Source organism: Brassica rapa, chromosome A06, assembly GCF_000309985.2.
Source record: "Brassica rapa cultivar Chiifu-401-42 chromosome A06, CAAS_Brap_v3.01, whole genome shotgun sequence".
Taxonomy (NCBI): domain Eukaryota; kingdom Viridiplantae; phylum Streptophyta; class Magnoliopsida; order Brassicales; family Brassicaceae; genus Brassica; species Brassica rapa.
Window position 1 is genome coordinate 26,705,207 of NC_024800.2, and position 18,231 is coordinate 26,723,437.

The following is an 18,231-nucleotide window of genomic DNA, read 5'->3' on the forward strand; positions in this document are numbered from 1 at the left end:
ATTATTTATCAGAAATATAACATTTTTTGAATCCATTCTAAATTTCATTCCTATTTTGTACACATAAAAAATCATTTCAAACAGAATAAATACAAAAAATACATAAACAATAGGCACATTTTTAAATGTATTATAAATTATAAATTCTAGGAAAAACCTTCTACTTTACAAATATTTATCATTTTCAAATAAAATTTAAATAGAAAACGATTCCGCGCTTTGAAAGCGCGGGTCAAAATCTAGTGGACCTATAAAGCTAAAGAATTTTTCACCAAACCCCAATTCAAAATTCTAAGCAGCCAACAATTCAAAATGAAATTATTCGACCATTTTTTCTGGTCGGCTTCGATGACAATTTTATAAATAGTGCTGCGGTTGTGGAAGAATTGGCAGAGTTGATAAGCCTTGGATTAAGCGGGCTCTGGATGGATCCGATCATTTTTTATCTGAAGACAGTTTCCTACAATTATTTTTTTTTCCGACTAAAATGTTTTAGGGAAAATTGCTCAAAGAGAACAAAAAAACAAGGTTGTTGTCCCCTTAGTATAAAACTAATATAAAGTTGTCTCAATAGTATAATTTTTCTCATAATCCCAAAACTAACCCTATATTTAATCTAATTAAACACAATTTAAAAGTTAATTTGAATTTAAAAAAAAAAGTTAATGGAAAAAAGGTAAAAAACAGTTGAAAGGCAATCGAAAAAAAAGAGGTATAGATATGCATCATAGAGAACAAGAGTTTATGAGAAGAATCAAAAGAAAAACTGTGGAAAAACCATAGATTGATGAAGAAGAGAAGGAATAATCGTTTTTAAAAAAAAAAATTCAAGTAAAATCGACCATAACACGTTTTAGGAAGTTATTTCTAAGAGATTTTGAGAATATTTTCTTAACTGAAATTTCGTTAATTTTCGCAAAAAATCAAGTATTCTTATCCGTAGAAGGCGACTTCTAAAAGTTTAGAAGAATGATAAAAATTCTGAATACACTTTCTACTTTGAGTAGACGTAAGATTACATTGTAGAAAACACATTCCCCGAAATTTAGAATACTTTATAAAAGTAGAAGATGCATTCAGAAGGAAAGTTGATACCTTTACGATTAGTAGAATATGCCTTCCTCTTTTTTTAGAAATTTAGTAAATAGTAAAATGAGTGTTCTAAAAGAAGTAGATGAACGTGTTTATTTTAGAAATCGTTTTCTACTATACCATTTTTTGTAGAAGACGCATTCTACTTTTAGTAGAACGTATTTTAAAAATCTTATTTACCAAGTTTTTGAACAAAAGAAAATTACCAGCTTGTGTATATGGATGTTTTATTAATTGTTTATATTTTTAATAATTTTTTTGATTCATAAAATTATTTATTTTATTAGTTTTCAGAAATACAAAGGGTAAAAAAGAAAAAAATTAGACAAAATTGGTTTTATACTAAAAAGACAACAACCTGATTTTTTTGTTCTCTTTTGGCAATTTTCCAAATGTTTTATTAGTATACTATTTTGTAGCTTAATTTTCCGAGCCATCAACTCATATACGTTTAAACTTAAGAAACAAAATCTTTTATAGCCTAGATAATTGCTATAATTTTACTGAAAATTTCAAATTTTTATTATCAACGTTTAACTTGGTCCAACTACGTTATATGCTATAACTCATATCGATATAGTTTTATTGAGTTCTACCGAATTATATATACATATATATATATATATATATATATATATATATATATATATATATTTACTAATTTCTATTGAATTCAGATATGTAGATAAGAAAAGAAAAACACGAAAAATACAAAAAAATTGTTGGAAAATGGACGAAAATAAATAATCACAGAGGGAAAAGATGTTGAAAAAAAAAGAAAAAAAAAATAACGACCGAATCGATTTTACTTCGATTGTTGGAAGCTTTGCGTTGATTATAAAAGGATGAGAAATACAACTGTGGAGGATAGATTCCCTATTCCACCGATAGATAATCTAATGGATGAATTGGGATGTTCCAGAGTTAATTTACTAGAATATAGACTTTAGAGCTGCTTATCATCGAGTGCGTATGTCTCTGGATATGCTGCAACATGGACTTGCCGGCGTGATAAGCATTGTATTTTGTTAAGGCATGTATTTGTGAGGTGATCATTGTTTTTATGATTTTTTCGGATAATTTTTTTTTTGTAAGACTTAATTAGCATTATCATTGGATCTAGGGACTATTCAAACAAAATCATCATGTATTCACATTTTAAATATATAATTAAAATTTTATCAAACAAAACAAAAAAAAATTGTATTTAGAGATGTATTGTATTTCCGTTGATTTAAATAATCAAAAATGGAAGAAAACAACCTTGTTTTCCCCATCAAGATCAATATTATTATAGTAGGAGCACAATTTGGACAATACTTTAGACTTTTTATCACTTAAACATCATAATATGTCATCTAACAAATTAATTATTCAATTAAATAAACTAAATATTTATATATTTTAAAATGAAATATCAAAAAATATTCATACAGTTATCCTTTTATGCAGTTATAGTTTCTATTAAATAAAACTTTATAAACAAAAATCATCCCGCAGATTATCCTTTTATTTCAGGTGTACCAAAGCAGCTTCTTGAGTTTATGAAATGTGCCTGGTTTTAGCAGAGAGAGCGTCGCTAATTATTCACAGGTTTGTTTGGTTTGTATCTTTCTTGCTTAAGGCTCTTAAGGTTTTCTTGACTGAATCAATAACTGCAGAAATTCTACCGATCGATTGTATTTGAGGAGATTAAGCGGTGTAGCTTCTCACAGTATGTAGAGACGCCTTGTCTATGGAAATATACGACGAGCTAAGGACAAAGTACTGTGTTTGTATTGCTAAGGCTATTACTATTCCAAAATTAATAATCTAGAGATGTGGAACAAAGATATATGAGTATGACAACTTCTGAACAATGAACAACCAAATATTTGCTTCCTTAAGTTTGCACTCTGTCCCAATAAGTTGTACTTTTACCGTGATAATAAACACATTGCATGCAACAAACAAGTCCAATTTAAAACATTAAAACACAACATTAGTTTTATTAAAGTTGCACCACCTTAGCCAAACAAAAAGCAGCAGCTGAGGCTACCGCTCCTATAAAAGCCGTTTCAAACGCACTTTTAAATGGTCTGCTGCCGGTGAAATGCCCTTTTCCATAGCCGAATATGAAGAGAGACAGCAGAGTTATAACCACAGACGCCACTACCGCATCCACTGCTTGCGGTATGAAGATATAGGGAAATAGAGGTATGAAACCACCAAGAACATAAGCGATTGCAATCGTGAACGCGCTTTGTAATGCTCTTTTTGGTTCAGGCTTCTCTAATCCCAGCTCAAACCTGTGTGAAACAATCAATTACAACTTTAAATTTTGATAAACGAAGTTACGATATGCATTGGTGATAGCTATATATTGTTAAAGTTGATTAACCAGTTCAATAAAACCGAACCGGCCGAGTTCATGCAGATATCGAACATAAGGAGAACAGTTCATTTTTGAAAATTAAAAGCTCTTTGGATGAAAGCCAAATGGTCCAAATCCACCCATAGGCCATATAGCCTATCAAATCTATCAGGAGTGTAAGTTCAGGTTCACTTGAGTTTATATTTTTATATTTAAAAAACAGAAATTTCTGAAATTAGAATGTTATTTTTTTATAAATTTACTTTTTCTTTCTTTTATAGAAAAAGACTGGATTGATCTATATATACACACATATATATAAGTATAACTTATAATCCCAGCTTTCGAAGAAAACTAAAAAGTATTTTCAAAATCCAATACAAACAAAGTACCTATCCGCTAAATATTATTTACCAACATGGCATCACCACAATCATTCTAGCTAAAAATGATAACATGGCTCACTTAAATGATAACATGGATCCTACCTAATCATGACATGACTAAACACATTTACTACACAAAATTCAATTAAAGAAATTCAAATATAAAATAGTAAAAATATAACTATGGTTATAATTAAAAGATTAAATATATAATTATTACCATAATTAAAAGATATATATAAAATATATTATGCCTCAATGTTACAGATTGTATAAATATTTATTTTAATTAATTTTTAAAACACAAAACATAGACTATAGTAATAATAACATTTTTGTATATATTAAAATTATATTTAAAAATTATCACTTAATGTAAAGATAAAGTTAATCAATTTTCTAAATTACTAAATCCACTAAAATTAAATTTAAAATGTTATTTCTGCACTAAACATAGTGCAAGACGAAACACCTAGTTGTTACTATATTGAAACCAACAATATAGTAATCATATAGACTATAGTAATAATAACATTTTTATATATATTAAAATTGTATTCAAATATATCAATTAATGTAATATAAGGTTAATCAATTTTCTAAATTACTAAATCCACTAAAATTAAATTTTAAATTTTATTTTTGCACGCAAGAAAACACCTAGTTGTTACTACGTTGAAACCAACCTCATCATAAAATCAACCCATGCTTGAGGATTTTTACGAAGAGCATTAACAACAGGTGAATATTCACGTGGTTCTACTCCATAGTCTGACAACATCTCTGCTACCTCTGCTGCCTCTGTCAAATCCACATATCGTAAATTGCGTTACACAACTTACAGTTAATAATTTCCTCGGATGGACGGTTTGAATTTATCTGGAAAATGGTCTTACCAGTCTCAGGAATGGTCTTGATCTCTTCTTGTTCTCGTTTCACCTCTCGTGCGTAATGATCCGCTTCGCTCTTGGCCGCTAGATACCTATATTTGTAATTCAATTAAACTTATAGGCCGGTGACTGGGTTTTGTAACTTAACATATGGTTTACATGTATAAACATAAGTATAAATAAAATTGCATGCAAGCATTTTCAGTGCCGGCCTTGGTTGGAAGCTAAGAAAGCAGGCTTCCAGGTTCCAGCAATTGAAAAATTATGAATATTTCCAGCCTTTAATGATACCTGCATTGATTAGATTTCTACAGGAGTTTTTTCCAATATAAAAAGTATTCATTCTGTTTTATTCTAATTATCGTTTTATATTTATAAATCAAATTAAAAAAATATTTAATTTTATATTTTTCTAAATAAAACACATTGCCAATACAACTAACTACATTTCAACTAGTAAAAAAATAGACTGAAAATAAATAAAAAATCACATAGCATATAAAATTAATATATTTTGCATTAAAATTCTAAGACAATACTTATCCAGAAAAAATAATCTACAACAATTAAAATGAAACGGATGTAGTAAAAAAATAAGAGAAAGATGATGATAGTTAATATTACCATTTGTCCTTTTTCATTTGCTTATAGTTTTAAGCATAATTGACAAGAAATTCAGTAGAGTGTACCACTGCTGATGGCCTTATATCACCAAACATTATTTTAAAATCAACGAATTAATATTTAACACACAAGTAATTTGTTATATATGCTTACTGTAAGCATATATATAGCTAATTTTCCAAGAATACTGATACCGTTTGATACCACAAGTATACAATTTATCCAACGGATAGTTCATTTTTCTGATAATAATGTGATAAGTAGAAATCAATAATCATTGCACGTAGGATTAGCTTTCATAATAACACGTGTGAATGTGATCAATAAACCCAAATTTCTAGTATAAGGAGTATATATTAAAGCCTAATAAATATAAGTGTTGTTGTACTAGTTATAAGCTTACCCGCCGAGTCCCATGGAGATAGCGCCGGCGGCGACTTCAGCGATACCAGCGGTGAGTATGATAGACGAAGAGGCATTAGCACCGGAGAGTCCGGCGGCGAGTGCAAAAGGAACGGTTAAACCGTCAGAAACGCCGATGATGATGTCACGAACGATCTCTCCAGCGGTGAAGTGTTTCTCGGCATGATGTTCGAGAAGTGATTGCTTCTCAGGCTCTATAGAGATCCTCGTGATATTATCTTCTCCCGGCGACATGTGAAGATGAATCTTTTTTTCTCTCTTTTTTTGTTTTCTTTCTTTCTGATATATGTTTGTGGAAGTATATATTCGCGAAGAACGGAAGAATTAATGGAATATCAGATCATTTATTTATTTTATTTTATTTCGGTCTTACGTTTTACATTTTCTTAATATAACGATTTCAATTTTTATTTTAGTAACATGTATCTTGCCACTTATAAGTAGGCTAAATTAAAGAAACAGTTTATACTTCCGCCGTCCTTTAATACTTCTTTAGTTCTTTTAATACTTGCTTGATGTTTTGAAGATTTGTTTATGTTCCAATTAGATCATGATGTTGTTAGTTTTATCTATCAAAATTAATTAAATTTTATATTATATGAGCTTTAATATTTCGAAAATTGAAAATTATAGATTGAATTGTGATTATGTAAATAATTAATAATTTGTTTAAATAATTGAAATAATGTTTTATATATTTTGTGTATAGTTGTAAAACTTTATTTAATAATAAGTAAAGGAAATAGTTTTGCAAAATATTAATTACTTTACCAGATTACAGAAATCTATGTATGTTGATTAATAAGATTTGATAACAATAAGTTTATAAATATGCTTATTTGCTCACCTAAAACTACAGGGATACAACGTAGACTTACTAAGAGCATATCCACTGACCACTGGTGCTTCTAATGTAAAGTTCTTCAACACAAAAATTAAAAATAATGGAACTGATCTTTCGTTCCAGATCTTCTTTCCACATCTTAAGAAACTATGAGTCAATGTACACTTTTTAATTAATACAATTATACTTTAAAATATACGATTAAATTCCTTAAAAATGTTAATACATTTATAGGTAGGTAGGTAACCGGTCGGAAAAAAAACCTATTGTTAAGGATTATCTAAACTTTTATACAAACGTAAGATCTTTAGTAGATATGTCTGTTTTAAAATAAAATACAAAAATTGAGAACTAGTCTTTTGAATGAGAGATTCTTTACACATCTTAAGAAACTATGAGTCAATGTTTCCCTCTTCTTTGATACAATTTTAAGTTATTTTTAGGTTCACTAACCAATCAAAATTAGTTATTTCATATTTAGTATCTTTTAAAAAAAGGAACAAAATATTATTAATTTATATCATGATTTTAAAATTAAAAAAATAAAAATAAAAATAGTACTAGTTGCAAAAAAAAGACAAGATTTTTTTAAAAAATATTTTTAACGCCATTAACAAAACACTAAACCCTAAACCCTAAATCCTAAATCCTTGGGTAAACCATACATAAATTATTGGATAAATCATAAACCCTAAATCAAAAACACTAAATATTAAGAAAACTAAACCCAAGGGTTTAAGGGTTAGGATTAAGGGTTTAGTGTTTTAACATTTAGAATTTTCTTTTGCAACTAGTACTATTTTTTATTTATTTTTACTTTTTTTAAATCATGATATAAATTCATAATATTTTGTTTCCTTGAAAAAAAAATACTGAATATTAAATAATTGATTTCTATTGGTCGGTGAATTTACAGGTTCACCTAGGGGTGAACCCAAAAATAACTGTACAATTTTACTTTGAAATTTAAACTTAATTACACAATTAATTTCCTTAAAATACTAAGACCATGTGCATCGCGGAGTCCTTAGAAGGTTTTTCAGGCGTGGACCCCGCAAAAAAAGAGAAAAACCTATAAGAAAAACTATGAAGTAAGGATCGATTTTTTTGGGTTTTTGTGATTTTCGCGGACCCCACTAACATGTGGCGGTCCGCAATTGATTCTTTTTTTTTTTTAAAGATAAAAAAATAAAAATTAAAAATCTGAAACCCCAAGTGGGGTTCCAGCGATGCACATGCTCTAATACATTAATAGATAGATAAAGGATTGGAGAAACCTATGACAAGGATGATCTAAACGTTTATACAAACATAAGGGTTTTAATAATAAAATTCATCAAATCACATATTCATCACATCTTTTTAAACAAGAAAACTGGATTTAATATAACAATCAAATCCCATAAAATAGTTAGATGCTTAAGTTTATGTGAAAAGGAAATAAAAGGCTGAATATCTCACACAAAGTCTTTCGATTCATCACCAAAACATTACTCACCAATGTTTTAGAGCAGGCTAAAGATTATTACAAAGTTAAAAACATTCAAAGTCTCATCTCATGTTAACATAAAACATATACTCCATAAGAAGAGCATGTCTTAAATTATATATTGTTTATAGGTCTTGTCCCCCATTGTCCCATATATTATTTGAAAAGTGATTTGAACACGTTTCATCATCATAATTATTTTCAATAAAAAAAATGACATGACACTAAAAAAATAACATGCTTTTAGAAAATACCAATGTGACATCATACTAATTGTGAAATGTAAAATTTTCTTATAAAAACTTATATTTTTGGCAAGTATTTTTAATTGTTTAGGGTAACCGGATCTAGATTCACCGGATTCATGATATTAGTATCTGGATCTGTCCTTTTTTCGTATTTGGGTTTTAGATATTCGTTCCAATATTGTATTATTCATGAATATTTGGATCTGGATTCGGATCCGTAAAAAAAATTTAAAAAATCTTTAAAAATACTAAAATTATAAAATAATATATAAATTAAATATGTATATAAATATATCAATAATATTAAAAATTAAAATATAATATCAAAATACTAATTTTATGTATAAATATTAATAAATCAACAATAATTATTAATAAAATTTTAAATTTAATATATTTTAAAAATTCGGATCCAGATATCCAGACTTCCCAGTCCTAACAATTAAAATATATTAATAACTCATATATCACTATTAAAGTAAAAAAAATAATATATATATAGTAATAAGCTAAATAAGATTACAATATAATATTGTACACTAACTTGTATATCATATTTGTATAAATATAATTGTAAATATGCATCAACAAATACAAAACTAAAGTAACACTAATAAAAAAAAATATAATAGAAAATGAGTAAAAGTTTATTTAAATTTATCTGTTCATCATGTTCATTAACAAATTGATTTCTCAGTTTAACATATTTTAACTAAAATAAACAAAATCTCAAATTTATTAGAATTTATATATATATATACACATTTAAAACTAGATGATAAAATATTTATTTAAAAATATATAATCATTAAATATAATATAATTATAAATTATTTTTATTAAATGTAATTTTAAATTTATTAAAATTTAAATAAATTAAAATTAAATAGTTAAACTAAATCAAAAGAAATAAGACTACAAAAATACATTATGATTTTTTAAAAAACCATTGAAATTATAATATAAAAAATAATAATTTTCAGATGTAGATTAAAATTTTATTTTCAAATAAAAAAAATATCATATTTAAAGTAATTTTGGGAATGGTGTAGGAAAACTTCTAGTTATATTAAACTATGTTTACATTCCAAACAAAATTTTCTTACACACTCGACCTTTTCAAAAATCTTACAACACTTATTATCGTTGTGTGCTAATATAGAAGCTGAGTTGATGTAATTAACATGGACAAGATTTTGGATGTTATAGGGTGCTTTTTAACCAAATTTATTTATCTATACTATTAAAATATGAAAGATTTTTCATTTAATGAAAAACTCAAATTTACCTAAAATACCATTAAGTTTCAATAAAAAATATAATTTTAATTAATGACATTTTAGTCTTTTGGTTTTGGAATCCAGTTCAAACAAGAATGGATTTGAATAATAATAATCAAGATTTTTCATTAATTAAATGCCTAAATTTGAAATCCATTAATATTATTTGAGAATTTGTTTTTTATTAAACACAAATGAAATTTGATCTTAAATATAGTATATACAATGCAATTTTTACTGGTCCTAGTTTTACTATACACATAAAATTCAATAAGAATTATATGTGTTTTATTCTTTATAACATAATTATTCAAAATTACAATATAAAAATCTATTACAACAATAAGACTACATCCATCAAGATCATATCAAATTCAGCCACATAATATATCAGCCCTAAGAAATTAGATTTATTTATTTGCGGCCATATATTTGTTTCTTTTAAAAAATTTTGGGTTCAATTCATTTTTTATAAAATTACTTCCAACTAGTTAATAGTGGGGTTTTGAGCTTTTATCAGGTTCCATCGAATATTTCATTAAATTCAAACCGGATTATATATAAGGTGCCTACCAGTTCGGCAACGAGGTTGGGTCAAACATTATCATTTAACAACTAAATTATTTATTTTCTGATTAAAAGTTATAAATTCATGCAAATTTTATCAAAATAGTTGATAAAAAATATCAGTGTTTTGAAAGAACAAGTGAAAATAGTAGTTGTTTCTAAATGAATAAGAATAAAAAATGATGTAGATTAATGGTTAGAACTATGATACAAATATATAAAAAGAAAATCTCATTTTAATTTAAAATTAACAATTCATTCGCTATTACATTTCAGTAATGAGAACACATTATTCTTCGATATATAGTATTTATACTATTAAATCACATGCATCATTTTTAAATTTATTTCAAATTAATACCAGACTTTGAAAGGAAAACAGCGATAAAAACATAGAAACTCAATTGTTAAAATTTAAAGCAAAATGGATTAGTAATTTTAATCAATGTTAGATAAATAAGTAAAAAGCAAATACTCGCTTTCTAAGTACAAATCAAAATCTAGTAATATTTTTAAAATAAATACCCTTCAATGCAAAAAGTACAATAAGCAATAAGCGTATACTCCATTTTTACCATAAATTTTCTAGAATCGTTTTGACTTATCTTATATATTAAAACAGAAGTCACAACCTTGATTCATGTGTGATTTTTAAAAAAATGGACCTAATGGACCTATTCATAGAAATTCATACTATATTTTAATTCAGACTAATAATAAATATAATTTTTAAAATATTTTAATCATAGTATCTTTTGATATCTTTTCATTTTAAATATAAATATATTTATTTTAAAATTCTAACAAATTTGTTTAAAAAGATTTTTACAAGATCTTCATTTTTGAAATTATACTTAAATATTTTCACTAATTTCGAAATTAGTTTAAAATATTATTATACATTAATATATTCAGTTATATAAAATGAAAAATAAAAAAATCTATAATATTTTAGTTATTATATAATCATAATCAATTATATTAAATTAAAATTTTTATATTGAGCTAAATATAATAAAATTGTATTAAATTTATATATTTATATATTTTACTTTCGTAATTATAAAATATTTATGTTCAAAAATAAAATCTAATATGTTGGTAAGATGGGTTAACATTATCAAACTATATAATACATGTATAAAAATTAACATGTATTTCTTTAAAGTTAATAATATAAAATATTTGTAACTACTTTAATCATAATATATTTTCATTTTAAATATAATATATATTTATATATTATATTTTAAAAATTCTAATAAATCTGTGTAATATTTAAACAATAACTTAATGTATTTTAAGTTATCGTTTAGAAATAAAAATAAATAAATTATATCCTATTTTATCTACTTTTATAGTCATGATCATGTTAAAATATAATTATTAGACTAAAATAAATATGATAAATTTATATTCAATTGATAAATTTATAAATTTTATTTTCATAAATATAAACTATTTATTTAAAATATAATATGATGATAGAACGACTTAAAATTAACAAACTATATAATACATGTATAAAAATTAACATATCTTACACTTTTATAGATACAATAATAAATTATCTAAAATGAATAAGCATAAAAATATTGGTAAAAAAGAAATCCAGTTTTGAAATACGTGTCAGAATTTAGCGTAAATTAAATACAAAATATTTTTTAAATATATTTTCTCATGAATATATTAATTTGCTTAATAACTAAATGCAAATACAATAAGATAAATATATAATAAGAAGTGGCAAATACATAAGGTTTAAACAATTAATTAATTATAACATGTAAATTATAAAATTATTGTATTTGAAATAGTTATATAAATATTTAAGTATATGATTAACATTAAAAATATATACCACTTATGTTCTAAAACAATAATTTATGTATAGAAAAATGAAAACAAACACCCGTGCGGTTGCACGGGTCAAAATCTAGTTAGTGTTTAATTAGTTTTGCTGCTACCACCAATAAACACTGCATTTATAGATGGTAGTTGTTCTTGTCGTTTTACATCAAACACCAAGAATGATGTAAACTGCGTTGCACCAACGCTGTAAACCATGTTACACCGTTCCGAATCTATCAAAATCAATAGATGCTTTCAGCTAACATTTGTGGCTTTAGAAGGATAGATAATTTCTTTCAAAATATAAATATAATATATTTAATTAACTTTTTTTACATTGAGATAAAATAAATACTTATATATATATATATATTATACTTTTATTATAAAACTTTAAATCAACAATATTTGTTATAATTTCTTAGACATTAATATATATACATATATATAACCCCAAAATAAAATTCAAAACTGTGAACTTATAAATATAATTTTTAAATTTTTTATAATAATTTATTTTTATATTTTATAATTATATAAAAATAATAATTTTAATTTATTATTAAACCGTTGTTGCATTTAGTAGTCAACCAATCATAAATATTTCGTATTAATTTCTATTGATATACCAGTAGTACAAACATTAATAATCATTCGCATCAAAAACTCCTACCACTGACCCTTACTCTCTAACCAACATCCTGTCTCCTCCTACTATGGTTTCAACTTTCAGCTATCAAAGATGGATCATGATTGCTTATTCGCTTGCCTGCTCATTTGGATTGTATGTCGCAAAATGATACTTCCGAGTTCGTTTTTGGGCTTTAATTCATTTATGGTTGACGTGGTTCAATTTAGTTATTATCTTGTTATTACCTTTTATATTGGACTTTTCTTTATTTTGGGCTTAAATCATTTCGATTGATAGAGTAAATTCTTGTTGGTTTTAATTTTTGAAAATAGTACTTTCTCAGCCAAAAGTCATATTTTTTGGGATTCTTATTTCTTACTAGAGAAGGAAACAATTTCTTTTGCTGAGACTATTATTTACAATTTTTGTTTTACTTTCTTACAAATTTGTAAATAACCATCCTATCCATCAATAATTTATTAATTAAAACTATACTAAAAAGAAAAAAAATCTCTAAAACTCATTTACAAAAAGACTAATGTCAGTTATAGCCTAAAATTAGACGAATGCGTTGAAAATTATGATAAACCGGAAATCCCACTCTTACTTTTGATAAAGCAAATTACCAATGAGCCCTGGAATCACAAAACGACAAAATAGTACGAGATTTGCTAACAACTTCGCCGCCATAAGGGCAAAATCGTCAATTCAATGAGTCCAACCCAAATCCCCAATGTCACGTGATAATATCACGGTGATATATATACCACAAAGGATATCAAGAAAATAAAATAAAAACTCTCTCCCCTCTCTCTCTCTCTCTCTCTCTCTCTCTCTCTCTCTCTCTCCTCCTTTCATCGTCGTACTAGTCTCTTTGCAGTCATGGCAATAACCGTATACGACGCCCTCACGGAGAGGAAAAAAACCGCCAAGATCATCAATTTTAGCGATTCCGCCTCCTCTTCCTCCTCTTTAGTCAACCTCTCGTCGACTACTTTCCGTGACAGCATCAGATCGCTTCTCAGCGACTACGCCGTGACAGAAGATTACACTGTCCACGGCAACACCGTCTCTTGTATCTTCCTCTACAGCGTAGAAACCGGCGCCGTGTTCCCTCTTTTCGCCGTCGAAGAACGAATCTCCGAAGGCGATTTATCTCATAATCTTCTCTGCGATGTTTGTAGATGCGTCGGTATAATCAATTTCTCGATCGATTTTCGATCTAAACCGTTTTTGATTTGATTTTGATTTTGTTAGGTTTACCACTCAAATCTCGTGATGTTCTTCTAATCGTTTCCTAGGGCTTTGTTTTCATTAAAATAAAAGTCTGATGATTTAATATTTATTATTATTATTGTTGTTATGGGTAATACAGGTTGGGGTCATCATTACGTGACAAAGAGAAAGTATCATTTGATAATCCCGACGGTTGATAAATGGAAGGAGCCATTGACGAGAGAGACCATTAAGGCTAGCAATCATTTGATGCATGGTGTGATTCACTGCAATGGCTTTGGTCACTTGCTATGCATCAACACTGATGGTGCTTTTCGTTACTTTTCTGGTGACCAAATCATGCACCTTTGGGACCGTCTCTGCTCAACTCTTCACACTAGGTAACCTTTATACTTGTTTTTGTATTCTCTAGCATCAATTTTATATCCATTTTCATAAAATTGTTTGTGATCATTTCAGAAGAAATGAAACAAAAGATACGAGTAAAAACTTCGAAAAATATATCTACATATGTAAGATAGTACTAGAAACTTTTTGTGCTAGTTATAAAAAAAATGAAACAAAAGATAACTAGGATAGTTTTAACTTCGCATATCGTATATAAGATAATAAACTTTTTAATGCTAATTATAGAAAATATTTTGGCGCGCAAAGATGTTTGAAATCTCAGGTCGGAAAAATAAGTTAAAACGGATAAATTTAATGGTATTAAATTAAAAAATTTCCTGTTGGATATTTTTGCCAAATATAAAAGGCATTTGTGGTATTCATATTAAAATTTCCATGTTGGAGTTTTTTTGCTAAATATAAAAGACATTTGTGGTGTTTATGTTAAAAATTTCACGTCAGACGAATAAAACTTTGAGAAATTATGGCCATTAATATCAAAATTTCTTATCAGTGAGAAGTTGGAATGAATATATTTTTCTAACTCTAAGCTTTTTTGTCGAATTGATGTCAGAAATTCTAATATTTACGGAAATTTTCTATTTATAAGAGAAATTTCGATATCAATTTTAAAATTCCATATCGGAAACTTTCCTATGATGAAAGACATTTTTGGTATTGTTGTTTGAAATCTTATTTTGGAAAAATATTTTCTGACTATAAAATAAATGGTGGCACTAATATTAGAAATTTCAATCCTAATTATAATCATAATAATATTGTAGAACTGATGTCAGAAATTCTATGTATTTTTTGCTAATTATAAGAGACTTAGTTGAGTTAATGTTTACAAAAAAAAATTACTACATGTAATAAAGATTCTGGCATACATTAAAAAATTTATCAGGTGAAACTTTTTTTGTTAAATAAAATATAAATTTAGGACTAGAACAAATAATTTTTCTTATGATGTCATAAGAGTCGTCAATAATATTATAGAGAAATAATGGCATTGCTGCTAGAGATTTATAAGAATTTTCAATAATATTATAGATAAATAATGGTATTGGTGCTAGAGATTTCATTGGAAAGATTAAGTTTGCTTGATTATAAGAAAAATGTGTCATTGATATTAAAATTTATGTCTAAAATTAACTGAGACAAATAAGTTTTCCAATTTTAAGAGAGAGATTGTTGCATTTCCATGTCAGCTACTTTTTAAGAAAGACTATAGCATTGATGTTACTAACTATATGATGATTTTCAATATCCCTCATCATAAGTTCTCTTAATTATAAAAACTAAGTTATTTTTTGTTTTTGTAACTGGCATTTATAAAAACTAAGTTTCGAAGTACGTTTTCTCTTTCTCACAACTTGCGGTTTTGGTGTTTTTCATCTCGCCTTCTCTGGGTTTATTCTCTACGATTTCGAATTATTTGTTTGATTTGTTATTTTTGATTTGAATGTTTATATTTAATATTTTGATTTTCAAATTCTTACATTCCAAATTCTACGTATATAAATGCATTTTATGTCTTACTTGTTTTGAAACGGAACGGGTGGGTTAATCCGTAAGGTGAGCTTGCAAATCCCTTAATATGTCTTGTAGTGCCGTGCACCTTTTAAAACCAAGTTAGACTTAATCTAGTAGATAAAGTATATGAACTAACCTTGATTTCTAGATTCTAACTAAAATAAATTGTTACTCAATTGATGGTTTAGAAATATATAGTTGGGATCTTAACTATTTTTGAAGATTTTTTACAAAGATGCAGGGCCATGGTAATCCATATAATATCAGTGTGGTTATAATGCACCAATTGGTCTACCCTAGCAAATAATATTAAGTGGGTTTAATGAGTAGTGTATATATGAAATCGTTAATCAATGTTTTATGTCTTTGCAATGTCTTCAGGAAGATTTCACTGGATGATATATCAAGGAAGGGATCGATGGATCTGAGGCTGCTCCATGGTGTTGCATATGGTCGACCCTGGTTTGGGAAATGGGATTACATGTTCTCTCATGGAAGCTTTGGGATCAGAAAAGAACAATACAGTCGAGCTATTTGCATTCTTAGCTCCATGGAAGTTGACAAGATAAAGGAAGATTTCTCCGGAACAAGAAAAGAGAGACTGATGAAGATGATCATCAACTTCTACAGAGAATCAAGTAAAACCCCATTGGTCACTCTCTCTGAGTTGCTTCAGTTCATGCTTGCCTTCGCTTCTAAAGCTCCCGTTGAAAGAACCACTGCAATGTCACTAGTAACAATATCTTCACATCATGTTTCAAATCAAGTTCTTGGAGACGATGGAGACACTTCGGATAGCTCTTATACTTCATCCCCTGATGATCATGTGGAATTGGATGATGATGAGAATGATTCTGGCGCAGACACTGACCTAGCCGATCATGATACTACAATGGTGGGCATGAATCCCCCAAAGTATAATTCGTTTGATGCTATGGCCAGGGGAGAAGATGCTAGATGGTCTGCAAAGAGGTTGAGTAACGCAGCTCAAGCGGTTCTCAAAGTTTTCAACGAGAGAAACAACAGCGTCATTACTCGCCAAGAGCTACGTGAAGCTGTTAGAGGCAGCATTGGTGATACAGGGTTGATTGACTTCTTGCTCAAACACATTGACAAGGTTCTAATAGGTGACCAAATAGTTCAGAGGTTCACAAACCCGGAATCGCGGATGCTACAATTCTCACTAAGGAAAATAACTCCCCCTGCTCTAGATCGAGAAGCGAAAAAGAGAAGGAAAACTCAAGAAACTGATGAATGGAGATCAACCACTCCTGGACTAGATCCTTACGAAGACATTCTCTATCTCTATCAGAATCTCTTTCTGACTTATCCTGATACAGAAGTATACAGTGATGCCTCTGAAGTTATCTTGAACTGCAAGGGCTTTGTGAAAGAATGGCCCTTACCCTCTCACCAGGAACAGGACACTTTAACAGTAAGCTGCCAAGTCTTGCCTAATCACGAGGAGGTACTCAGAGACTTCACCAGGAAACTACCCCCTGGTGAACTCGTGATGGTTCCTCAAAACGCAACCATCAGAGAACTTAAATCTGCAGCAGAGAAAGCTCTGAGGGACACTTACTTCGTCATGGAGAATTTTGAAGTGTTGGAGATCAAAAAGAAAGACCTTGAGAAGATTGATGAGACCACTGGTGTAAAGTCAGATGGTAATAAGATTATGATGACAGAGTTTCTGGTGACAGGGTTTGGTCTGGATACAGGGACAGAGCTAAGGTATGAAGGCGGGTTTGATGACTGGACCGTTGAGTGCAGATGCGGTGCTAGAGATGATGACGGCGAGAGAATGGTGGCTTGTGATGCTTGCAAGGTTTGGCACCACACTAAGTGCCATTCCATAGAAGATGATGAAGCTGTGCCTAAGGTGTTTTTATGTAATAGGTGTTTTGGAGATAGCGTGAGATCCAAGAAACGCAGTGTTGCCAATCGCTAGCACTTGCATAGCCAAGTGTTTTGGAGATCGCTTGCGATCCAAGAAATGCGGAGTTTCCCTAATATATTTTAACATAAACCATTGATTATATTAATTAACATGCATAGCTGGTGTTTTGGAGATCGCTATGATTGATCGTACATTGTTATGTTGAACGTTTCCAAACCATTGATTACTTTAACCATTGATCGATCTTTACTTTGCTGCATGAGAAAAACATTGTTATTTTGCTCCAGACATTTTAGTAGAAGCTATAAATTGTGTGTATAAACATATTAAATTTCGATTGTCAATACATTATTTTTTGTAACTAACTTTTTTTTTTTTTAAATTACATTTAGTCATTAAGTAATGCATTGAATATGTAAAAAAAATTTTTTTTAAACAATTCTTAAAACATGAATCTTTCTGATGGAATATTATACAACTTGACTATCTCATTT

The 18,231-nt window shown here is 28.1% G+C and overlaps 2 protein-coding genes across 2 annotated transcripts; one reads left to right on the plus strand and one right to left on the minus strand.

The window, feature by feature from the left end:
- Window positions 1-1,615: 1,615 nt before the first annotated feature.
- Window positions 1,616-10,988, minus strand: LOC103827553 (vacuolar iron transporter 1). Its single transcript, XM_009103067.2, has 4 exons — window positions 5,749-10,988; window positions 4,728-4,813; window positions 4,518-4,632; window positions 1,616-3,380 (listed from the first exon to the last, which is right to left on the minus strand). The coding sequence occupies exons 1-4, from the start codon at window positions 6,000-6,002 to the stop codon at window positions 3,083-3,085; spliced, it is 753 nt and encodes a 250-aa protein (XP_009101315.1). The 5' UTR covers window positions 6,003-10,988; the 3' UTR covers window positions 1,616-3,082.
- A 947-nt stretch (window positions 10,989-11,935) lies between these two features.
- On the plus strand, window positions 11,936-17,986 carry LOC103827555 (PHD finger protein At2g01810). Its single transcript, XM_009103068.3, has 3 exons — window positions 11,936-13,870; window positions 14,054-14,294; window positions 16,219-17,986. The coding sequence occupies exons 1-3, from the start codon at window positions 13,561-13,563 to the stop codon at window positions 17,786-17,788; spliced, it is 2,121 nt and encodes a 706-aa protein (XP_009101316.1). The 5' UTR covers window positions 11,936-13,560; the 3' UTR covers window positions 17,789-17,986.
- The last annotated feature ends 245 nt before the right edge of the window (window positions 17,987-18,231 follow it).

Excerpts from the sequence above, each read along its gene's own strand:
- LOC103827553 (XM_009103067.2), bottom strand. The coding sequence starts at position 6,002 with ATGTCGCCGGGAGAAGATAATATCACGAGGATCTCTATAGAGCCTGAG. Across the intron at positions 4,633-4,727 it reads CAAGACCATTCCTGAGACTG|AGGCAGCAGAGGTAGCAGAG; the intron begins GTAAGACCATTT and ends TGGATTTGACAG. Across the intron at positions 3,381-4,517 it reads TGGGTTGATTTTATGATGAG|GTTTGAGCTGGGATTAGAGA; the intron begins GTTGGTTTCAAC and ends TGTTTCACACAG.
- LOC103827555 (XM_009103068.3), top strand. The coding sequence starts at position 13,561 with ATGGCAATAACCGTATACGACGCCCTCACGGAGAGGAAAAAAACCGCC. Across the intron at positions 13,871-14,053 it reads CGATGTTTGTAGATGCGTCG|GTTGGGGTCATCATTACGTG; the intron begins GTATAATCAATT and ends TGGGTAATACAG. Across the intron at positions 14,295-16,218 it reads TGCTCAACTCTTCACACTAG|GAAGATTTCACTGGATGATA; the intron begins GTAACCTTTATA and ends CAATGTCTTCAG.